Here is a 25,019-nt window from a genome sequence, read left to right on the forward strand (position 1 = left end):
CCTGACATGGTTTTGTGGTTTTATGCACTGTTGGGCCTAGACACATGGAACAGGTCCTTTGCTTGAGAACATACCAAGGCACAAAACTTTGCTCTTCACCACCATCTTCCACACAAAGCTTTTCTGTATTAGTAGTGTTGTCAGCCTCCTCCATCCAGGGCAGGTGACAAGAAGACTGACACGATTCAGGCAGGATTAGCTACAAGGTCCAGCTAGCTCCCTATGCCACCTGAGCAGCAGCAGGCACTTAAGGGAAGGCACAAGATGCTCTGTGTTGATCATTAGGTAATTAGCTACATGGCTGCAGTTCCTTGGAGTATTCCTAAATACTGTCAGCTGAAGGTTGACTCACGGTCTGGAGCTTTTCATACCTTCTGTGAGAAGCAGCTTTGCCCTTGGAGTAATGCAAAAGCTTTAATTTGTTTCTGACACCTTCTACATCTAAGAGAAAATTCTCTCTTCTCCCTTTTGCAAACTTCTTTGATCTTTACTGCCACCTGCTATTTGCTATTCAATCTAGGAGCTATTTTGATGCTTGGGTGGTGGGAAGGAGTGCTTACAGAAGACTTACAAGCCTTGCAGTTAATGCTGTTTCCCTTCTGAAGCATGTCACAGTGTCTAAAGGCTAAACTCTTACTTTGGAGCGGTGCTTTATGGCAACTGTATGAATTAATGCTATCTTCCTTTCTGTGTTTTGTGTGGTGTACAGTGAGGAAGAGACTTTCTGGGATTTTAAACGCTTCCATTTCATTAAGAAGACTGTTTCTCAGACTGGTTGATAATGAGAGGTTCTGTTGAGGAGTGAAGCAGCCTCTACCCCTTGCATGTAACAACAAAACCCACCAAAGGTAACTCCCACCTACACTGAGACTGTGCAATGCCACCTTGACTGACAGGTGATAATTACCCTGACCAGCCTCCCTTGCCTGGGAGATCCACTTAAGCTCAGGACAGTTAGGGGATCTGTTAGCTAGTATGGTGCCTTTACAGAGTGTAAGCTTCTAATTTTTCATTACCTTACTGGTTAAAGGAGCCTGGGTGCTAAACTGTGCTTCAGTATGTGAGATCCCTAAGTGGAAGGAGCTCGTCCCTATCAGACTTGAACATGCTACCATGTCTGAGGTAAGTAGCTGCTTGTGCTGGTGAAGTCTGTGGTGTTTTTGTGCTAGGATGAGGTTGGAGACTCAGGGAGTGGAGGAATGTTTTCCCTTATCTGTGCAGATTCCTCCTTGCATGTCAACCTGAACAATAGCCGTTCATGTTCAGAATTAATATTACATTCCTGGTTTTGAAAAGTGAAGTGGGCATGAGATCTACCTCCAACATGTTTCTTCAAAGAATGTAAAATTTTAGTCATGAAACAACAGAAAGCCAAAATAAACAGCCCCTTGAAGGATGGGTTAGACTACCAGAGAAGGGTGTGTCAGTGGCTTATTTAAGCATTTTAAGCTATTTACTTAAGCATTCTCCCATTGTTCGTGTAGGAACTCTATCTGGGTGTCAATGGTCTTGGAAGAGACCAGAGGGCACTCTGGTGCTTTGTGTGAGGACAGCAGGCTGTTCTTCAGGGGTTTGACGCTGACATGGTAATCAAGGTATAGCACAGTGTCACTGGGGAGTGTAGTATCACAGTCTAACTAGCATTTCTGCATGCTCTTTGAGTCTGCAGAAATGACCAAGCTACTGTTACAGCGTTGTAGCCAGGGTTTTGGAGACCTGGGCAAAACGAGGACAGAGTTACTGTTCCTGCTTCTCTGCTAGTGCTCTGTCTTGGCAAATACCAGTGAGGCATACTCCAGAGGAGGAAAATTTGCCAGAAGAACTGCATGCATCCCCTGGACTGAAGCTGTAGAGGAGGTCTTTAATGTTCCTGCTACCAGGACTTAAAGATTTGTGTAACTTCCCTTGTTGCTTCTCTGCTTCTTCTCCCACTGTCAGGACCTTTATGGTCTCAGGTGACACATCCCTTACATTGTCACACTTCAGGACAGGGTTTCACAGCACAAGGCAGAGGTGCGCTGCCCTACGCTACAGCTCCCTGCCACTCTGAATGGAGGCTCACTCTCCTTGCTTGAATCATGACCCTTCCACACCCTTCTGTGCTGTCTCTCCTGTTCTTCACATCCTTCTTGCAGCCAGGTAAACTTAGGGATTTTGGACTTTCAGCTAGCCAGATCAGCCTGGGGAAAGGACCTGGTAGTTCTGGAGCTAGTGGAAAAGAGACAGGCACAGCATGAGGCTGGCTGTAGGCAAGGAAGGAGCAGAGGCAGGGAAGGAGATGTGGAAGAGCACAACATTCCTCTGGGTGGCTGTAGGCTATTATCTAGGGCTCGGTTGCCCTTGTTGCCTCATGAACAGAGGCTCTTTCTGTACTTGCTAGAGACAGGCTGATGCCAAATTAATGTGTTATGTATTGCCTGGAAGACCCTTGACCCTGCTGGAAGCTGACTCACGTGATCTAGGTCATAGTATTTGCTCGGAGTCCCCCTGAAAAGTGGCCAGCAGTCTCTGAAAAAGTGAGAGAAGCCGTGCCACTTCTGTACTCCTTTGACCCTTGGATGGGACAATTTATAAACTGGGGTCACAAGTGTTTTTGAAATTAGATGCCATTGTCACTTTGCTTTCCAAAGGTAAAGAGGATAATAAATTTTATGGCTGCTGAGTTATCAGTTTGTTAAAATATAAGGGAGGAAAAAGAAGATAATTTCTTTCTTCAGAGCCTTGACGTCTAACAGGCAGCACTCCAAGATTATAATTTCATAGAGGCACTTACCATGAAGCCATCGTTAGGCCTGTTGTTCCTTTGGTTGCTCTCCTCAGGAGGTAAGTTTTGAAAGGCCCTTTGAAAATTCAAGTTACACAGTACTTAGGAACCTATATTTTTAGTTGATGCAAGGTGGGTGTATAGCAGGAGTCTTAGAAGCAGCTTGAAGAAAATCTGTGAGTAAAACTGTGATCTTGCATGTAATTTGGGGTATGTTTGATCATTTTCAATAAAGATACATGCATTGGTTTGCACTGTTCTGGGGATGGACTGCATCTTAGGCAGGCACTAAGGCTTTCTGATGAGAAAAACATCATCAAATAATTAGACTAACAGTGAGATCTGTCCCAAAATGGTGCAGAAATTCAAGCAAGAGACGGAGGTTTTCTCTGATTTCATATCTATGATCATCTTCTTTTCAGTGATAGAAGGTTGTGTGAATGGATTAGGCAGTATCCTTGCACTCAGGACATTGTTGTTCAGATTTCTGCAAATTTCAGGGTAGGGGGAAGCCTTTGTTCCCTATACTGGGTCTGTGAACTCCCCATTTGGTGCCATATGCCGGTTTTGTAGGTGCTCTAGGACTAAAAATGCTGTTTTGTCCTTATTGGCTCTGTGCTTCAACTCTCTGTCTGTAAGAAATGATAAATAATAGTAGTGCTTTACCTTACTCGTAGGCTGTGAGAATAAGTATTGTCAGAGGATTGTAATGTGCTCTGATAAACAGCTAACTGTTAGGAGGTTTTGGTTCCTAAAATAAACAGAAGAAATGATCACATTTTGAGCTCTTTATATTAGGGGAAAAGATGTATGGTGACTAGAGTTCCTGTGAAAACTTGATTCAGGAAAAAATGTTGATTTATAGCAGCCTGTAAAAATTATTAGCTGAAACACGTTAACTATAGCAGCAAGGAAGGAAGAAGTAGAATCTCCCAAATTTTGGGAAAATTGTCAGATTTTCTTTGTGATGTTGAGAAAATTAAAAATACAAGCTAGAACTATGAAATGCTAGAGTAAGGGAGTAACCATAATACTGGGAGCTGGTGGAGTTAAAAATAATCATCCTATGGAAAGCATAAATCCAAAGCGAACTAAGAAAACTAAAGAAAATATTCTCTGGTAGGTTAAAATTTAATCAGCCAAGCAAAAAATGAATCATTGTTGAAGGAATAAAACCAAATAATCCTTTTTCAAATACATCTGAAACAGGGAGTCTGCAGAGCTGACTGATGTATAAAAGAAAGTTGAGCCCAACAGAAAAGCTAAATTAAATTTTTTTCCTTTGGTGTTCTCTGCACAAGAGCTTAAAAAAGTCCTTGCGCTCAGAGCCTTTCAGTGCAGGGGACAAGCCGGAACAGTCGAATCCTTTAACAAATTGACAACAAATAGTAAAAAGACTGCCAGGATTAGATGTTATCCATCCAAGGGAGTGAGCCAAGCAGAAATATGAACATGTGTATGTATTAACTGCGGTGCAAACTATTTCTTGAGTCAGAATTGGGGTCGGGAATGGAAGACAACAAATGTGAAACCAGTTTTTATAATGGGTTCCTTTTTAGGAGGAACTGGGGAATTTCAGTGGTAGTTGTACAAACACAGTAACGTTGACTTTTGTACTAGGCAAATTGGTGATAGCAGCATAAAGAACAGAGTGAACTGACTGGGAGTAAATATGATATAAAAGGCGATCTTCCCTGTGGAATTGATGAATAAAATCCGTGACAATGGGCACATGCCCATGGATTGATTATTCAGCTGGTGTGTATTTGGGTTTCCACAAATCTTTTGGGCAAGAATTCCTAAGGAAGCTAACTGTCACAATATAAGGGTGGGGGCACCTTTGTGGGCTGATTAAAAGCTGGGGACTGAAGAATCAAATTGCAAATTTTCAAACTGTGAGAAGAGAGGAGAGTGGACCGGCAGAAGCTAATATTGATCTGCGTTGGGATGTGTGATTCTGTGTGGTCTCCACATATTCAGAAGTAATCTGGATAAGGCGGCATGCGAGCTTGCTGGTGCAAAACTATTTAGGATGCTCAGAATGAAAACTTAAAAGTAATATATATGGGGAAAACTTACTCTAGCCATGCGTACGGTATGGTGAACTCTAAATTAAATACTGCTTGGTCACAGAACATAGCTGTCTGAAGACATCAGCTCAGTCTTAGCAATACTCAGAGAGACAAGCAATTTCAGGAATCAGGGAGACAACAGCATAAAAACCACATTTCTGCTGCTGTGTATAGGTCCATAATTCACACACATGTTGAGAGCTGTCTATACTTTTCATGTCAAAAAGATGTGAAAAAACCTAGGAGGTGGATACATGGGGAAAGTGCTCAGACTTAGGAAACAACTTCCACGTGAGATCAAATAGACTGATTCTTCAGCCTGGAAGAAGGACAGGTATATGATAAAGACTTATTGACACATGCAAAATGATAAATTTTGTGGAAACAGAGGAATGACTACTCTTTACAAGAATAACAAGGAAACAGATAAGTTATTAACAAATGAAAGTACTTTTTTATAGAATCATAGAATCGTCTAGGTTGGAAGAGACCCTTGGGATCGAGTCCAACCATCTACCCTACTCTACAAAGTTCTACCCTATACCATATCCCCCAACTCCACATCTAAATGTCTCTTAAACACATTCAGGGATGGTGACTCAACCACCTCCCTGGGCAGCCTATTCCAATGCCCGACCACTCTTTCTGTGAAAAATTCTTTCCTAATGTTCAGTCTAAACCTACCCTGTTGGAGCTTGAAGCCATTTTTTTTCAACACATACTTAAATGATGAAGCACCTTTGCCACAGGACTTTGGGGGAAGCCAAAAGTGTGAGTTAGAAAAACAAATAGGCAAATTCATAGAAGAAAGGTCTCAGAGTTCTTCAACATTAAGTAGTTGCTTGCTCAGGGAGACCAACAGCACAGATAGTTGTGAGGATAGAGCATGGAAGTATGCCTGTATTTTCCTTATTCTTTCCCTAAGCATCTGCATTTGGATGTTGTCAGAGTCAGAATCCCAGATTAGATGGACCTTCAGTCTGACACAAGAATGGCCGTTCTTAAGTCTTTGAAATATCTAGAGACCGTCCCCTACCCACCTATTCCTTGCCACCCCCCTTCAATCCTGGGGACTGGGACTGGACACTCTTTTTCCCTCAATGTAATCTGTGGATCTGTTCTCAAATATAGTTGAAATTAGTGTTAAAAATCTCAAAGATACTGAGTTTCTACAAAAAAATCTGTCTGATGCAGACAAGTCCCTCATTGCACGTGCCTCCAGTATCTCAAACAACAGAGTTGGGCTTCTGGTTATCATTCTGAGCAAAGCATCGTCTAAAACATGGATGGAAGAAGCATGAATTTGAAATAAAATGTCACGCAACAGCCAGGCAGCAATTTTTCTCAACTTTCTACAAAGTACAGTAAAAATAAAATAAATTTGCAAATAGCTCATGGCTGAAACCCAAGTGGGGGAAAACCATCCGAACCAAATGCATGTAAGTTGCTTATGGTTATTGAAGATGGTCACGTAGTGTGGCTCATGAGACACGCTGAGGTGGTCATGGGGAGCGGTAGTGGCTCTCTGCCACCATGCTGACCCTTGTGTATGCTGGTACCCATGTCCACAGGGTCCACAGTGTGAGCACTGCTGGCTGTACTGTGCCCAAGTGTATCTCTGCTGGGCTGAGCTGGCTCTGTATCTCCTCTGTCTTTGACGTGGAAAGAGTGATTTACAAGCAGAACTACGCAGCAGGACTAGTTATTCCAGAAGTAGCTCCTGGATGTTAAATGACAATTATTCTAAGCACAGAAAGACTCATTATGAGACTTGCTGGATGCTGATGGCTTCAGTGTGGCAGGCAGGGACAGCTGTGAGCATGGTTTGAGATTCGGCTGCAGATCAGCTGCAGACTTCATGGCTGCCTTTGTGGAGATTTCAGGATAACCCAAAATCTATGTGTATAAATCCAAGTGTATACTCAAGGAAAGAGAATAATGTTTCCTGTTATAGCAACAGGCCTGACTTCTGGCTGTTTCACTTGTCAACCCTCTCTACTAAGAGAAGAAATTGCAGCTGTTTCTGTATCACTATGGCAAACTCACAACAGTGTGATGTTGCTTTCTGACCGTGGAAGACACAGATTGATGTGAATTGCTCCTTTCTAAGGAGTTCCACTTAATCTAAATTTGGACAGAATAAGACTACAGAGATACATGAACTGTGCTGAAAAGGAAAACAGGTAGAAAGGGCCTATGGAGGATGAAGTTGGTTGAGGAGATCCACGAGCAGTCTGTCACCTGTGTGTATGACTTCATTGTATTCTACTAATTTCAACAGATCTCACCTGCTTATAATAACTAAAAGCTTATTCTATTATTGCAAAAACCACAAAAATACATTTGGTTGTTGGGATGAGCCTTACTTTTGGAAAGTGAGGCAGAGGAAAAAGGTTGTTTCTCTCGGGATTCTGTGTTTTTAGGTATTTTTAAGTCTTCTGAAGTGTTTTTCTAAGGTTAAAGAATGAATTGTGCTTTTTTTCTAATGTTTTTAAGGTAATGCAAATCATCTGGAAGAACAGGGGAAACTAAAGGTAAAGTATGAGTACAGCTTTATCTTTTTTTTTTTTTCTTCTTTTTTCAATACCTATCATCACCTCTCTGACTGTTGCTTCCTCTGAGGCAGACAGAAGGGGGAAAAATACGGCCTGGTGTTCTAAACTGTTTGATTCTGCAAAGAATAAATGCAAAGCAAATGGCTCAGCAATGTGACATTGCAGCTGCAAGATTACAGTACCTAACCAGGAAAAAAAGGTTTCTCCGAGCAATGTTTGTTATTAGGTAGCATATCCTGTATGTAGATTGATTGTGGTTAGCACTCTGTTGCTCTTTTAGAAACACAAGATTAAACTCTCCCTTGCACTATAATGGTGCAAGGCATGTGTAGCATTAAAGTTCTCCAGCTGGGGACTAAGGGGTGCATGGGGACTGTGGCGGCCCTTGATGCGATTTGGATTTCACCTTTACATATTAGTGGTGGTCAGCTAGCCAAACGTGTAATAGTGATGAGAGAAACCCTAGCAAAGTCACCCTGGCGGGGTTGTCTTTCATCTCTCTTTAAAGTACTAGATGTTAGACCATACCTGCAGTCAGGATATAGGAGGACATTAGACAATGTTCCTATTGGTACCAAGCTGCCTCTTATGCTAAGTGAATAACATCACTCACATCCTTGCCCCAAATGCAACTCTTTTTCCCCCCCTTTAGTGGTTTCTATGATCACGTGGGGATTTTGCCAGTTGCCAAGGACCCAGAATTGGTTCATTCTGCTTTTCCTGTTGCATATTGAAGATGTAGCTTTTTGTTGTGTACATTGGGTGCCCCTTGGCATGTGAAGATGTGTGCAGTAGCTGTCCTTATGACCTCCTCCAGATTAAGCATCCACTGTTTGCAGCAGTGGATATAACAGGTTGGGTTCAGCACGTTTTATTGTTTGCTCTGTGGCAATGAATAAGAAAACTGAGCAAAAAAGAATGAATTTAAAAATGCAGCTGCCCAGATCTGTGTTTCCATGTATTTCTAGCAAAGGTGTAATTGTTTATTAAAATTACTGTTACATGAATAAGAGCCTGGTACTGTGTGAGAATGGAGCCCATGAGACCTGTCCTTCCACAAGTTTCCTTGTTAGATCTAAGTGATCAACCATATTTATTTGTTTATGTCAAAGGCTCTAAGAAGCTTCCAGTTTTCATGTGAGCAAGCGATGTTACCTGAGACCCCTTCATCTTCAGGTTTGTGTTTGATATTGTCCCTGTAAAAGCTTTCCCTCCCAAAATTATTTGAGAATGGGCCAACGGAGAAATCAGTTGTTTGAGGGGATGCATGTGTGGGATGTGACTGAAGTGAGGGTGGGCTCTATGAACTCCTTATTTCTTTTTTGTTCTATTCACTACTTTAGTTTCTTCAGCTGGCTATCCTATCAGTGCCTATAGGATGCCACTGTAACTTAAATCATTCACAGCAGTGTTTTGTGATCTCTTCTTGCTTGATGGTTGAGCATGTCAGTGCGTCTCAGCACCCAAAGTATTTACTGAATACCTGATTAAAGCTTCTTATCCTCTCTGACTGATTTAAAACTGCCAGTTGAGAAGATCGGTATAGACTTCTTGCATATTAATCAGTTTTGGTGAATGTAATTTTCTTTCAAGGTTACTGCTTTTTTTCTAACCTAAAGTCTTTACCTTTCTGCAGTTCATGCTCTGAGGCCAGCTGACATTAAAACAGTCACGGCAATAGGAAGTCTGCAAAGAGTAAGTACAAGCGGGAAGTGTGCTGAACATGACCCATTTCCTCCATTCTGATTCTGTGATGAGGCAACGATGAAGTGAGCTGACGATTTAGTTTGGGGTCCCAGTTACTGCATTTAGGACTTGAATCTTTCCACAAGCATCAAAGACTTCTGGTGAAAAATGACTGGAAATACCTGCTGTTTGGTGTTCCAGTATACCCCGAGTCTAAAAATAGCTGGCTGACTTTGTGCAGGAGGAAGTGTGATCACAATGCTCTTGCAAAGAACCGTGATATTTGATTAGAGTGCTTGGATTTTCCTAACAATGAGCATGACATCAAATAACTGGAATGAGCAGCTGGGAAAATTCAAACTGGAAAAAAGTACAATTTTGTTTATCACCATTAGAAAAAATTATTGAGAAATGCAGTAGATTTCCATCCTGTTGAAGCGTTTTCTGTAGAGGCTGGTTTCCTATCTAGAGGGCAGAAGCTCTAGAGTAATTACACAGATATACTTCTGATGTATAAATCACTGGGTAAAGTTCTCCAGCTTGTTCTAAATCAGTCAGATTGGATGATCTTTGCTTATCTTAATAGTTGGAAGCAAATATCTGAAATAGATTTGGGGCCCAACTAAAAGCATTTAACTACAATTCTCAAGCTTTGAGGAAGTGTAGAAGAGCATGTTGGGCAAAAACTGGTAGCCATTGCAGGGCTACAACTGCAGAGAAATTAAGGAGATTCTCCCTTGTCACAAAATAACTTTCAAATTTGAGGCAGTATTCATCAAGACATAATACTTTTCCTTGGGATGAAAGCTTTCCGTTAGGAAATCTTCACTCCTGGACTCCTTGTGAGTACCTCTGTCTTTGGAAGAAAATTATTGTCCTAAATGTGGAGGTGTTTCACCCATATCAGGTGGATGGCCCTTTAGAGCAAGTCTTTTTTGTGCTAGTGTCTTTGTTGCTTGTGGATGGTGCCATACAAAAACATATAAATGATCTTTTAAGGAATGTCTACTTTCCTAGAGCAAGCATCTCTATCACTGTCTCCTCCTCAGACTCTTTTACATCAATGTCCTTCCTCTGTTTATGTTAAGGGTTTTTTTAACAGACATCATATACATCATATGGGCTGAGTGCCATTCATGTTAATTACCTAAATGACTTCAGGTCATGTCCTGTGTTGAAAAAGAGTAGATCCAGAGAAATCTGCTTTAGAACATGTCTTTTGTCTGAATTTGTGTTCAACTAGTCATGTTTTATTTTAAGCCATATGTAATAAATTCATTAATGAAGGCAGTAACTAAGAAAGGATTACCCGACTATGGAAATCCACTGTAATAAGGAAGCTGTGGAAAATAATTTAAATCTTTGGGTTATTGCAACACAATGGAGAATAGTACGTAGAAAACAATACGACCTACAACAGGAGTAGGATATGGTAGGGGAACAGCATATGTAAAGCAACTATTCTACCCTGTGCTTAATGCTATTCTTATTGCTTGCTTGTTCACAGACACCAGGATCTGGCATACATCATGAGGATTTACTCCAAAGGTAACAATGAATTGTTTGCATTGATAAGCATCCTGACACTCATTTATACAGCATAACAGTGCAGGAATTAGACCCAAGCAATTCTTATTACGGTTTTCTAGAGAGGAGGAGAAAACTCTAAAGGATTTTGAGATGCTGGATCCTTCCCAATCCTTAGTTAGTAGAAATTATCTGTGCTTGTGCGAGATATGGAACTACGTTAGGGTTGCAATAACCCTTGATTAAGAGTCATTGCTACATGATGAATCCTAGGTAGTAAATATCATAATCCACTAGTTAGAAACCAGAAAGTGGAGATTTGTCAAAGCAAAGAAAGAACCCAGGAGTCCTGATACCCTGTCCTCTGCTTGAATGATTCCCAGTGCTTCATGGACAAGGCTTACTCCATTTTCTTCTTTTGTTCCCCCTTGGCAGATCAAAATCAGTGAGTGAATGTGTGGCTAAACCTTGTAGATGCAAGTCTGTGTAGCTTTTTTGAGTCATAGCATTCCAGATGAAGATTTGGCCCTGCAAAAACAAACCTTAAAAGGCTAATGTTTTTTAAATGGTTGTGCAAACATCTGTGTCCACTTGTATGTGGGTGCACACAGAGAGGTCCCCGCATCGCTTGTACATATGCGTAAGCACAATTACTGCAACAGAGAGAGTGTACAGAGGCACAAAAAATTGAGATCCAAGACTGTGTTCTTACTCAGCAGTAGCTGATGGCGTGACAGTTTTGGAGAGAGAAAGGCCCCATTTGTAATTTCAGCAGCTGCTGTGAATAGGCACTCTGAGCTGTAGCATAGCTAGTGAGAAATTGAGGCTGTGCTGTAATGTAATTTTTCTTTGAGAAACAGAATAACAGCAAACTTCCTGTTTTCTCTTCCCTTTCTATAGCACCGGAAAGAGCCTCCTTGAAGTAAGCGTGGAAACTTTAGCAGGTGTGTCTTGCTGTCACATTGAAATGAGCAAATTGATTGAATGGCAGGGCTGGCAGGAGATGCAGCATTTTGCTGGGCTGCAGAGAGGGTGCAGCAGAAGCACCCTGTAGGGGTGTAAGGGGACTCTGAGGGACGGTGCACTCAGGGGACATGAGTACAGCCAGGCTGGGTTATCTGTGCTGGTTTTAGAGAGACTGGCTGGGTAGACAAATAGTGGTGAAGTGCTGTAGACTGCTGTAAGAGTCCTATGCGCCCAACAGGGATTTTTGGGCTGCTACTACTACCCATGCCAGGGTCCCTGCTGGCATTTGCTTGCTTCCCATGTTAGCCCCGTGAAATCTTGTGTGGGTTTACCTGTCTGGTATTTTTTCCACTGCCATGTGTTCAGGATTTACACTGGGGCTGCTGCAGATGCACCACATCGGCGAGTTCATCTACTAGCTGGTTCCAGCAGGGTCTGAAGGAAGCCTTGACTCAATTGAAGGGTGTTGCAAGTAAAACCTTCAGGTCCACTGAAATGCTGAGTTCCCAGTAGCTTCATTTCTACAGCTACCTGTATTTAAATCTGCCTACACTACTTGTGGCTGATATGAGAGATGGGGATGGAGGTTTCTGACCTGAGTCTGGAGGAAAACTCAGATGTCAAACCTCCACTTCAGAAGCTGAGGACCAAAATCAGCAAGAACAGCTGCAGAGGGGCTTGGAGTACTTGTCATGCCTGCCAAGAGATCCTCAGGCTTTAAGTTTTCTGGCTGTTTTAGTTCTGTTGTGTTTATAGTGAAACTGCAGAGTAGCAGTTCCTCATTTGCTGAAACTGCCTAACCTGTGTATGTCATTCAGCTCTCATTAGCAGTTTTAATCCCTCGGTCCTACACCAGTCTCCTCCATCTGGCACAAAGGCAGTGGCATCAGACAGTCAAGCCATGTAAGTCTGAGGGGGTTTTTGGCTGGGCAGTTACAGCTGGAAAGGTAGAAGATGGAAGCCGTTGATGCCGAAGGACTTCACTGAGCACAGACACTGTACTGTTCAGTACTGGCAGAGGCTGCAACGGACACGCTGGGGACAGACCCTGCTTCTGTGGCTCATTTGTCACCTCTCAGAAGCAGACCAACAAAGTCCACTGTGCGCTTTGGGATCTGGAACACTTAATATCCAGCCTCCCTCTTTATAGCTGCAAAACAAATTTTGGGGCTCAAATAGAATCAGAGGTGTGCCTACCAGCACGCATCTGCTTTTTTCACCTAAGTGCACATGTCTGAAAGTGAGATACTTGAATATGAGCTAATCACCCCAGGCTCTCTGTGTAGCACAGACAAATGTCTAATCTTAGCACATTCAGGATAGACAAGATTAATCCCACCTGAAGACTCAAATGTTGTTTGATTTAGTGGTAAAAATCAGCCAAAGCTTTACCCTTACTGATGCTTTCATAGTTTCTCTTTTCCTTTCTGCTTTTCAGAGACCTCCTGCATCAAGCTGAAGAAATAGTGAAGCTCATGAAAGAGAATCAGGTTTGTTTAAAGCATATGATGATTCAGAGTGTGGTGTTGAAGCAGAAAAGGGGAGAAATGTGATGAAATACTTTAAACAGCACTCAAAAATATCTTCAAAATAGAAAATACCTTTTCTTGAGATGAATGGACCTTCTGTTGTAAATAGGGATCAATTCTGTACCTTTCAAGTACAGAGATCTGTTCTTGAAAGCATCCCGCTTGGTTTATGTTTGTCAGAAAGGCTGAAGAGCTTGGTAGGGAAGCCAATGTGTTTGTTTTCTATTGGTTAAGGATGTGAGACCTCTGCTAGCTACACTCTGTAACTGTGCCAGTGTTTCTGAGAAGCCAACCCGAAATAATAATTCTCAGTATTTGTCTCTTCAGTTTCCTCCTGGTCTTTAAGGATTATATTTTCAAAAAGGGCAGTAAAGACCTAGATACACTTTGGCTGATGTCAGTGGTTGATGCTGGTGAGAGCTTGAATTATCACTCATGGCTGAGTGCTTTGTAAATCCCATTCTGGAGTTTTACGCGTTCATTTTTCTTCTATTCTTAACCCTGAGACATGTTATTTTGTAAAATGGTCTTGACATAACGGGAACACATAATTGCCAAGGTGATTCTGCTGTTGCCTCTTTTCTTTGCGGGGAGCCCCTCGGACTGCTTGTACATGGATTTTAGCATACGTTTTTGTGGAAGTGTGTGGTTCTAACCAACGCTCTTCAGGATTGGTGAGAACTGCCTAATAAACATAGCACAGCTGAGTGGGGCTTTAGCTCTCAGATTTTTTGCTTCAGTCTTCATCTCACTAGCATGACCCAGTCTCAGCAGTTCAGGAACATTAACCCCGTCAGCAGGCTGCAACAGTGATGGAAAGAAGCAGCATCAAGCTCTGTGCTAAGCTGTGCCTGCCTGTCTTCTCCAATAGACTCCAATGGCAGCAGCAATTTCTGGCTCTAAGCTGGACTTTTTATAGGTGTGTGTTCAGCTTTAATTGCAGCACTTTCTGCCTAACCATCCATTAGCTGTCTCCTGTTGGGAAAAGCTGGATGGTTTGTCAAATGGAAGTGATCAGAGTGGCCAGGATTGGGTCATGGCCTACTGCTTGGTATTCCTGATTTAAAGCCATAGCAAATCTTGTGTGAGAAAGCAAATGGGTCTCTTATCATCCTATTTTCCTATTCCTTTCAATTTTTTTTTTTCTCCCAGATGATGGACTTCCAAAATGACTGGAAACTGATCACAGTTTTTTTTAGTGCTGAAAACCCATGCTCTTCCTGTGCCTGCACAGAACTGGTAAGCTTTTCATGGGGTGGGTTAGCAGTCAAGGCAGGTGGTTAATACACTTTCCCAAGCTCTGCTCTCTGCTATGGTGAACCAAAGCAGTAGGTGGTTCCAGGATGTTGGAATGATTCTGTCCAGTGATGTAAACACCTGGCAATCTTTTTTTTGTATTTATAAATGTGTACTTAATTTGTCATCCCAAGCTTGAGATGCCTTAGTAGAACAGCTCTTTTCCACCTTCAAGTCTAAAGATACTTTTCTTCCTTATCCCGGTCTTTTTCTTTTTTTATATATGTTAAGTTGTCTAATTATAGGCAGTTAAATTACAAGACTAGTTCCATGGGGTTTTTTCCCTTGGTGCTGGCTGAGGCTGAATCCAGAATATAGTGGCTGTTGGTAACACTTCCTTACACAGCTCAACACACAGGGTTTGTGGCTGTTGGCAAATTGATAACTTCGGGTTTTCTACTAGTTTTGATGCCATTTCTTATCTCATTTACAGCAGAACTGCTTGTTGGACAATGTGGAAAAACTTAAAGCTGTCTTGGATTTTTTGTATAAAATGGTAAGATTTATTCATCAACCTTGAATACCTGAATCCTTTGCTGATTTTTCTAGTAGGTTTTTCCCATTCTGGACTAGGACTTGTACCTCTGTTCAGGTGACTGAGAACATCAGTCTCATTGGCTTCAATCCATTGCCTCCATTCATTGTCAGTAAGTGTTTTAATCATGCTTTTAAGCTGATGCATGCCAACAGAAAGGATGGATGGGTAACTGCTTTGTTTTGCGACACAAGCTGATGTACCAGTCAGTCTTCATTTTTAATAGAAATCACTTTCAAAAAAAGCCACCAGAGTACATCTGTCTGGGTCTGAAAGTCATTCATGTTTAGCAGAGCTGCTTGTGAAAATAACTGAAAATAACTGATATCTAATTACTGGATGTATGGAGCTACCTAGACTGTGTACAGGCTGCTAACTACCTGGTGACGAACTTCTGCAGACCAGGGAAAACACTCATTACAAATGTGTAATGGATCTTTTTTCCTATTATGTGTTCATTTTAAGATCTCAGCATTTCTAAAGGCTTCCTAGCTGGCTGAGCTGAGAATTACCTACTTCTCTAGGATGCTTTCTGGGAAATGCTCTGCACTGAGTCAGTCTGCTAATGAATAGTAGACTAGATGTGGATATATTGCTACCAAAGCAGACTATTAACTGTTTATCAGAAGTATTTTAATAGCATCTTCGAAGAATTTTGTTTTGTTGGATTGAAGGCCTAAAGGGTATTCTAAACATGTTACAGTTTGGTTGCATCAGGCCACAACCACTCTTTTTTGTCAGACTGATTTCAACAAATGTTGTGTACAGGTGAAGTTCCACCTATACATTCTCTATACATTCTCAGATTCTCCCCACTATTATTTCCAGAATCTGTTTATGTGCACTTGTAAAAGTGGAAATATCATTATGTAAATGGGAAGTTGCTTTCTGCTTGGGGAGAGGTGAGGCAGCATCTACGAGTGCTTATGCTGTTATACAGGATGTTTCATTGCCAGTTTTGCATTGGTATGTTGCTGCTAAAATGGTAGTTCCTAGTTCATTTGAGGTCAATTTAGTTGGCTGATGGCCACTTTGGTTATGTAAAATCAATTGCTGGGTTTCAGCAAGAAGTCACGGTCACAAGTACTTGGTGAATGATGATCAACATTATTCTAGATGTCAGGCATAGGAGTAAGGTTCAGGACAGAACTGGGAAAGGCTTAGATCATTGATTTTATGCAGGCAGAATCCCAGGCCAGAGGTAACACATGTGGAGCTGTAGATGCAATTTACAATTATCATTACTTGCTGATCTTTAATTGCAAATACAGCGTGATTAATTTTTATCCTATGACTGCAGGTTCCCAAGGCCTTTGTAAATCTGGTGGATTCCACTGAGCTGACAACTTCCTCTCTTGCACACCAAGATTACAATAACGCCAGGTAACATTCCTTTGAATCCTTGACACTGCCTCCCACTAGATTTTAGATATGTATACATGTTGACTTTATAACTGAGGTAAAGTCTTCTGAACAGTTTTTCTGTCCTTAATACAAAAGCATGTCAAAGATTTTAGATCTCCACTTTGTTTCTGATAAACTCTCTCTACGAGGCATATTTTTACCAGGAAGAGTAGGTGCTTTTGATCCTGCCAACTTGAATAGCTACATTTAAATATTACACACCATGGTTGTGGTGGATTGACCCTGGCCAGCAGCCACAGCCTCTCACTCACTTCCCCCTTTACTACCCCCCAGCAGGACAGGGGAGAGACTAGGAAGAACAAAAGCGAGAAACCTCATGAGTTGAGATAAAGTTGAAATAGATGAAACAAAAAGGGGGAGAGGGGGAGAAATAAGTTACACAAAAGCATAACTTGCTGTCTCCTGTAAGTAGAGTGAAGTCCAGCTAATCTCCAAGCAACAGTGACCTTGGATGCCAAAATGCCCCTCTTCTTCCTCCACCTCAGTTTTTATTGCACAGCATAACACTACATGGTGTGGAATATCCCCTTGGCCAGTTCAGGTCGGCTGTCCGCCCTCACAATCTCTTGCCTACCCCCAGGTTACTCTCTGGGTGGGTCAGAGTGGGAGAAAAAGAGAAAGCGTTTGTACAGCGTTGAGGCTGTTCAGCAACAGCCAAAGCATTGGTGTGTTATCAACGGTTTTAGCCAAAAATCCAAAACACAGCACCATACAGGCTGCCATGAAGAAAGTTAGCTCTATCCCAGCCAGACCCAGTACTGTGATTATGGTCACAAGACTGCAGTCTGCCTACCCCCAGCTCTTTAGTCAGTGCTACTTCTGCCCTGCAACTCTCAAGTCAAAAACTCTGAAGGCTCTTTAAAAGTTTAAGTTTTTAGGTACCCATGTTCACAAAAGGAATAATTAGTCTTAAAGCACATTGTTAGGCTATGTGAAAGCTACTACTCAGGCGTAGGATATGGTAGGATGGAGAACATCTAACTTGTCAATTACTTATGGTGCCGGCGTGCCTCGATGCTTTCATCCATCTCCCTTTCTCAGTATCTTTAACAAAAGTGTGAGTAGCTATATCCCAATTTAGTATGGAGTAGGAGTGCACACATGGGCAGTTATGATGGAGTAGTTTACAGCTGATGAGATTACACTCCATCTTACTCCACAGTAATTTTTTTCCTGTGCCTGTGGCATAAGACACCATATGTACTAATATAGTCATCCTGAAGTGTTTCACAAGCTTTGCATGTATACAACTAGGGAGACATTCCATCAATCAAGTAAGGGGTCTGGCTGCTGCGTAACCATGTGCTTAACAACAAGTGTAAGCAGAGAAGTTTTCCTCATCAAAAGGAATTGCGTGGAACATTCTAGCTTATTTCTCCTGCACAGGAACTGAGGGGAAAAATGTGAGACAGGTAGATGAGAGTTGGAAAAGATGGCTTTAGGAATATGGGCTTTAGGAATATGCCATATATTGAAGGCTTTAAAAACCAAAATGAAGTAGATCTAATTTTTCTTTCCTCTGAGGAATTTTTATATCTCCTTCTCAACTTAAGGCAATTTACTTTCTCGTTGTCAGCGTGCTCTTATGTAGCTGTGTGTGTGTGTTCATCTGGTTGAACAGTTCCACCAGTTTGCAAGCCTTGTACTTCAATCTTTGGTAAACTCCTGGGTTCGCTTCAGCCTCAGGCCCGGATTGTCTCCCAGATAATGGCCTCGTGATTTGGCTACCAAGTCCTCATTTTGAACTGTGCTTTGAGAGAAAAACATAGGCTTATGTCTAAGAGGAGAATAGTGGCTGACACTCCCAGTCACATGTCAGTACCTAACTTTAGGAATTGAAGTTTGGGACACAGAAGGGATTTAAAATTCTGTCATTTATTAGTTTCTTACTAACTAGAAGTGTTTTATGCACTAAAAGTAGTGTGTGAACCACATTTTTAGGCATATTACTCTCTCAAGTATTGTATGAAGTTCTTCTGTTAGGCTTGGGTAAGATTCTGGTCCTGAGTTCATATTAATTTCGCTTACCACCAGTGATAAAAACACTTTAACAGAAAACTCCCATTTTATAGGTCTAGCTATAGTTCTGTGAAAAGGAGAGAGAGTCTGATCCTGACAGGTACTTACTGCTTATTTCTGCAAACCCCACAAAAAAGTTTCTTAGATTCCAGTCCATCCAGGCATTTTCAACTGAGTGTATCTTTGCTGCGATCAGACTAATCTTAAATGTACCTTATATTGTTCCTGTTCTTGAAGCCTTGAGTTCTTCAGCTAGCTGAAGAAATACACAGTATGCATATCTCACCTTGCAGATCAGAAATTTGGCTGACATCGGTTAGCTGCTTGGCTGTCCTTTAGCGTATATAAGCTTTTGCAGCATTGAGCTTCCATCCAAATTTCTAGATGGAGGTCTTGTTGTCAAATCCTAAGGCCAATACTTAAGACAGAAGTTCCTGTGGAAGTATTCTGAGGGTGTTCAATTTTTCTATGTGACTATGGAAAGGGAAATATTTGAAAACTAGTGCAGCTGCTATTTTAAGACTGATCATGCTGCTAGCTTGTGAGATCCTGTGCTAATCAAAGTCTGGCATATTTGTCATCTGAATACACTTTCAAATCAAGTAGCAATCCAAGTCTCTGGACATGGAAATATATATCATTTATATAAAAATTTAGGTTGTTCCATGTAGCTTTCTCTATATATGCAACAATTTAGTCTTCAATATGTGCTTGTCAGTGGCTTAGGAGAGTTCATGCTATCTGTCTCGTTTATTGAAAGTTCATAATGTTTTTCATGGTTTTCATTCTTTTCTGCAGCAATCCAGGCAGGAATGAGTGCAATTGTGTTGGTGAACACTTCACATTAGATGATAACATATTGAGGTGGTCCTATCAGGTATGGCATCTCCTGGGTGCTTGGCTCTCATATTGCTAGACATGTCTATTAATTTTTCAGATTGGACTGAAGTGAGGAGGTAAGGGAGGAATAGCAGTGAGGAAGTTGAGTAAAAGCCTTTTTACCATGTCTACAGCAACCCTGACTCCATTTCTTACATCAGGAGCATTGGAGATAAGTTCTGTCTATACCTGAGTGATCTTAGTATCTCTTGAAGTTTCTAAATGACTATATAGCTTTTGACAACCTAGGAATTGTCATATCCCATCAGAGAAATGATCTGTCTTGTTCAGTAACCTGACACATGATTTAGAAGATGGAAACTTTCTGTTAAGACAAAGACAGTTGTGCTGGAATTCCTTTTAAAAATTATAGGGAGGCAATAAGCATGGTATTTCATTGCCTTGCTAAGCTTGCTGCTCTTTCAAAGAAAAGTATGGTAAATCAGTGTGGCTTTCTCACAGCTACAAGGAGTTTCCAATTATTGTGTAAGACGATTTCATTAAATTACTGTCTTTGTTCTGGATTACAGAATTTGATTATTGTGGTTTATTAGGCATGGAGATAATCTTAGTTCGCTTTAAGACTTGACGAACTGCACATGCATTACACTCTCTACCTGATAATACTCATCTGGTTAAATGGTTGTCTATTCAGGATGCTTGGGAAAAACTGTTGGAGTCTGAGAGGTATGATCAAAAGGATGACTTCACTGTCGTTCTTCAGCCTACTTTCCAAGAAAGAAATCTGCTGCTCAAACCAGTGAGTAAACTCAAGTTGCTCCATTCTTTCTGGACTGTGTTTGCTGAGATTGAGTGCAATATTCAGCTGGCTCTTTCCTGTGTAGGCTTGTGTGTAATGCCGGGAAACAAGGGTAGTCAGGCGCATGCAGAACACACCTCAGGATCAGACACAGAGGTCCTGAGAGTGGGTCTTGCTCCAGACAGTGTCAGTCAGAGATCCTGTGTTTTTTGAATGCTATGTTCCTTGGAGAAATCAAGTTATGGCACCTCTGTAGATTCTATAGGTCATGAGTGTCTGCAAACTGTCAGTGCTGCTAATTTTTCCATATCTTTGCAGTCATCAGATCATTCATCCCTGATTATGCTCATGTGTGTTTGGAAACATAGGCAAAAAGAGGGTAATAAGAAGTACTTAAAAATGGTTGGGGAATGGCGGGGCGGGGGGGAGATAAAGCTTTTGTAAACTCTGTTGGAAAGTAGAGTTACCTCCCTGCAATGATGTTAATGCAGTCTGGGAACCTGGGAATTAATTTTGTCCAGATTTTGTATTTGGTGTAGCCAGTGGGGAATGAATATACATAGGGTTGCCTGGGATGTCAGACATAATTTTGCCAGAGGTGATCTATAGAGGGAAGTTCAAAGCTCAAGGTTGTCTGAGACCTGGAAATGAAGACAGAAAATATTACTTAGCAGATAATGGTTCACTCAGAGTGAAGTGTCAAAATCCAACACATGACATTCAGTGGCTACTTGTAAAATAGGTATCAAATCATGGTATGGTTCCTGGGCATCATAACAGCTCTTTGAATTTGTGGTAATTCCATTGCTCTCCTCAGCTCAGTATCAGAATAAAATGGACTGGGAGAAGCAATTTGTCTTCCAGGAAGGTTGGGCTCTTTTGTGTTGTGAAATCCTTCTTTTCCGCTTTGTTGTCTTATGCCAGGCTTGCTTTGTCAATGGTTGGCTCGTATGCAAATGGCAGACTTTTAACTCTCATGGCATTACTTTTTCTCTTAGTAAATTGCCCTGACATTGCCTTAAATGCCAGCTTATGTCATAGGCGGATTCTTTATTTCCTCTGATTTGTGGTAGCCCTGCAGACCACCACATGCAACCTTCTTCCAACAGTCGCTTTCTTTTAAAAATAAGCATGCTCCCACTTTTTAACATGTAAGTGTGTGCTAGAAGAAGTGTTGTTTGTTCCAAATCATTCATGTGCTCACAGCTGCACGTTACCCTGATCTCCTATATGTCACTATTGTGATTGTGCTCTGCTGTTGCTCTGGTCTTGTCCTGTTGATGTGCAGTCCCTTCACTGCTACCTTACAGTGGTAGGTACAGCAGTTACTTAGAGGAACAGTGTCTTTTCTGTCTTGACACACCATCAGTAACTGAGATCAGCAACAAGTGGCCTAATGAGAGTATCAGAGATTGACATTCTTGTGGATATGAATATTATTTTACAGAATGAGACCTTTTGTGGCCGAATGTTTCATCTCTTCATATTCTTGTTTTCTCATGCTTGAAATGCTTTCTCTTTCAGGACAAGGATGGTTTCATTACCGCATCACAGACACAAGCAGAAAATCTGGAAGAAGATTATATTTTCATAGCTGTGGGCCTCTGGAACAACATGGTGAGCAGTACCACAAACACTGTTGCTTACTGGACTTGGTACGGATGCTTAGCAGCAACTCCACACTAGCTAGACTTTGAGTAGCAAGGAGGGAGGGGAAGGAAGAATATAGGAAAGAAACATCCCATGACTGCTATCCTCAGCTGTGCAGAGAGACTGCTCTCAAATAATGCTAAATGCCCTACACTCCCAAGACAAATTTCCTGCTGTTCTGTGGCTGCTACTTACTATCAAGAGCTTTTTAGAAGGGTTTCCAAAGTAACCCTTTGGGAAGGCTCAGGGAGTAAATGATCTGTGACAGACCCTTCTTTTGGTAGTTTCACCTCCGTGACACAGCACAGTGACAATTGAGGCTCGTCCTAGTCTGAGATTATAGCAGTTAGGCTTTTCTGTCTCCACTGTTCTGTACCCATTCCCTTCTTTACTAATGAGTCTTATAAGGTTGTCTACTCCTTAACTATCATCCTTCTGCTGCTGTTGCTCATACTGAAAAAGTGATAGACAGCCTTGAGGAGCTCCTATTACTTCCTTAAGAGCTGGATGTCCTACCCAGCTGAGGAATGCCAACAAATAGTGCCTTCTAATGCAAGGGAGAAGGTGTCTGAGAGAAACCTGGACTCTCTGACCCACTCAAGCTTGAACACCAATAACCAGTTCTGTATAAAGCTGTTTCCTTCTGCAGGCTTGAGCTTCTGACACACAGCATTTGTGTGTGTGACTGTGTAGATGCTCATACAGCTGGAAGGGTTTACTTTTGAAAATTGATGATGGGGACAAGTGAAGAAACAGGAGTTGCTTTTCAATATGAATGAGACAAAAAAAGCAGGTACATGGGTTTGGGCTCACCAGAGCAAAGTAGGATGTTTCTGCTTAGTTCTTATTATGTTTGGATATGCCCTGGTATCAGTGGCTTTGGTTAAGACGTTGATTTTACTGTTCCTTCTGACTTAAAATTTAAAAATGTCCTGTTTTTTTTCTCTAATAACCTTCTTATAACACATATAATATTTTTAATTAATTAATTAGACTTATTTTTTTGCTTGTTTTGCAGTCCACATTTTAGTAAGGTTTTCATTTGAGAGCACCTACTATTCCTGTGTCTGTCCAAATTATCCTAAGCATGAAGGGAAAAAAAGTCTATATTGCAACTGTGTTTTAGTAAACTGCATTTAAAATAAATCCATGTGGATTGGCATGTTCTTGTTTCCTTTTATGCTAATTCTGGTAGTAGCCCTGCTGTTGTAGCCCTGATCATATAAAGATGCAAGGTTTGGAGGAAGAGGCTTTTATTAAACCAGATGATATAGTGAGAAAAATCCTACAGTCATTCTAATAAAAGACATTATCTTTTAGTTAAAGTTATTAAGTCTTTAGTTAGTTAGTAGAAGCCAAAGAGTTAAAAATTGATCAGCTGTTGAATCTCTAATCTTGGATCCAACGTGCTGCATTCAGTTATCTCCTTTGCTGTTATCTTTGACATTCCTCATGATGATGTCAAAGTTCCTACCTCAGTTCTTCTATCATAAAATAGATGCCAGGAGAAGGCGCACATTGGCTTCTTTATTATTCTTTTGCCTTGGCCTCACTAGGTGATTAGTTTCATTAGTCAAATGAGCAAAGCAAGATACCGAAAGTCAGGTTCCTGAAGTATGACTTAAACATTCTCTATGTTTGTGGCAGTTCTCTGTTAAGAAGAATGAGTTACTTTAACTGCCCACGTCTTGGTGTCCCCATCAGTGTTGGAGATACTTACCTAGATCACACAATTACTATCACTTAAGCATGATCTGTAAGGTGCTAGAAAGTGGTGGCATATCCTCCTCAGATACTAACCATTATAATTATTGAAGCTAGTCAGGAGCAAGCCACACAAAGTATGAACATGCAATTTGCTGGGAAAAGTGGCCCTTTAAATCCAGTTAGCACGATTTTTCAATCAGCAAATTTTTAAAATAAAATGCTGAATATTCTTTCAGCTAGTGAAGAAAATGAATGTTTTGGACTGGAGATGGACCACAGTGCCACCAGCGTGCCAGCCCATTTTGTGCCTCTCTAGCAGGAATTTTTTGGGTTCCACTGAACCAAACTTGTCAGAATATGAGATCCATCTAACTGTGGCGATAGATCAGCCTGAAGTTTTCTAGGCTTATCAGTTGGAAACTGACCTCCAGCTTTGAGTAACGCCCACCTTTTTTATCAGATTCTGCAATTAGCAGAGTCTATGTCCTTTTAATGGGCTTCACTTTCATTTTTTTTCCCCCAAGTCTAGACTATAGTTCTTTTCTTTTTCTTTTTTCTGTGGCTTCTTACTGTCCAGCTTTTTAGATTTCAATTTATGCAGAATGCCAATACTATGCATCTTGAATTTTTTTTACAAGGATTTGTGATGGTATCATTCCCATTCTGAAACAAGTGTATTGCCTTCTTCAAATCCAGGTTCTGTAGAAGAGTATTTCTCTCTCAAAGTTTAATAAGTCATGCAAACATACTCAGTTAACTCAGCACTAATTTCTCTTTCCTGCCCTCTGAAATTCTTACACTTAGTTTGCAACAAATTCCTTCTGTCCCCTCAGAGATTTTTTTTTCTTTACGGCTTCTGCCAGCAGAAGAGCCTTCCTGTGCTTGATTTTTCTGTCCATGTTTTCCCCTTCTCTGCACAGACTTAATTTTGCCTCCTGCTCTCTGTCCCTGAGCATCCCATTCTTTGGTGTGTTCCTCTATTCTTGTCGCTTTAACTGCTAGGAGCATTTTGTGGAAACAGCAGAGGCAAAAAAATATGTAACTGTGTTAGAGCCAGTTACCCAGTCTCAGGCAGTGAGCATGCTGGGCAGCCACCAGAACCAGAGGGTTGTCATAAAGGAGAAGAATACCAACTTTATTTTGGTGTTTTTCCTCAGTGTGAGGTGGTCCCTCTAGTGAGGGGACAGCCTAGGTGATCTGGAGGAAGAGCAAAATGTGTCAAAACCACATCTTTCTACTGGTTTGAAGGGAGGCTACAGGAATAGTAGTACTCCCTTCACAACTCCTTTTTCCCTCTCTTTTCCTGCCTCTTCTTTGTCTTAGTGGAATTTTCTTAGTACAGCTGGCAGTCATCAGAAATGCACCTCCCTGGGCAGGTTCCTTGCCTGCCTGTCATGGTATTCTGGCATGATGTAAAAGCAGATGATATGAAAGATGCTTTCAGCATAAAAAGCACTGGCAGGTCAAGGTAAAGGTCATTCTAATTCTACTGGGAAATCCAGCTAATGATTTATGCTGACTGCTTTAAAAACAGCACACACCAACCCACAAAGCAGTATTGGGAACTGATAGGAAATCAAGATCATGACTTGCCAAGCAGCAAACACAGCAGAATGAGGAGGTGCCAGAGAACTGCATTCAGAGACTTC

The 25,019-nt window shown here is 41.3% G+C and overlaps 1 protein-coding gene across 1 annotated transcript in view; it reads left to right on the top strand.

The window, feature by feature from the left end:
• Positions 1–2,774: 2,774 nt before the first annotated feature.
• The window catches only part of PLB1 (phospholipase B1), an 84,387-nt gene continuing 62,142 nt past the window's right edge, over positions 2,775–25,019 (top strand). The window contains exons 1-14 of the mRNA XM_074168873.1: positions 2,775–2,823; positions 7,333–7,370; positions 8,504–8,567; positions 9,028–9,086; positions 10,585–10,625; positions 11,505–11,548; positions 12,389–12,473; positions 13,009–13,060; positions 14,252–14,338; positions 14,829–14,891; positions 16,231–16,313; positions 19,173–19,251; positions 19,909–20,013; positions 21,538–21,630. Of these exons, the coding sequence (XP_074024974.1) occupies positions 2,775–2,823; positions 7,333–7,370; positions 8,504–8,567; positions 9,028–9,086; positions 10,585–10,625; positions 11,505–11,548; positions 12,389–12,473; positions 13,009–13,060; positions 14,252–14,338; positions 14,829–14,891; positions 16,231–16,313; positions 19,173–19,251; positions 19,909–20,013; positions 21,538–21,630 (942 nt within the window). The remainder of the gene's footprint in view (positions 2,824–7,332; positions 7,371–8,503; positions 8,568–9,027; positions 9,087–10,584; positions 10,626–11,504; positions 11,549–12,388; positions 12,474–13,008; positions 13,061–14,251; positions 14,339–14,828; positions 14,892–16,230; positions 16,314–19,172; positions 19,252–19,908; positions 20,014–21,537; positions 21,631–25,019) is intronic.

This window comes from Numenius arquata, chromosome 2 (assembly GCF_964106895.1).
Source record: "Numenius arquata chromosome 2, bNumArq3.hap1.1, whole genome shotgun sequence".
Taxonomy (NCBI): domain Eukaryota; kingdom Metazoa; phylum Chordata; class Aves; order Charadriiformes; family Scolopacidae; genus Numenius; species Numenius arquata.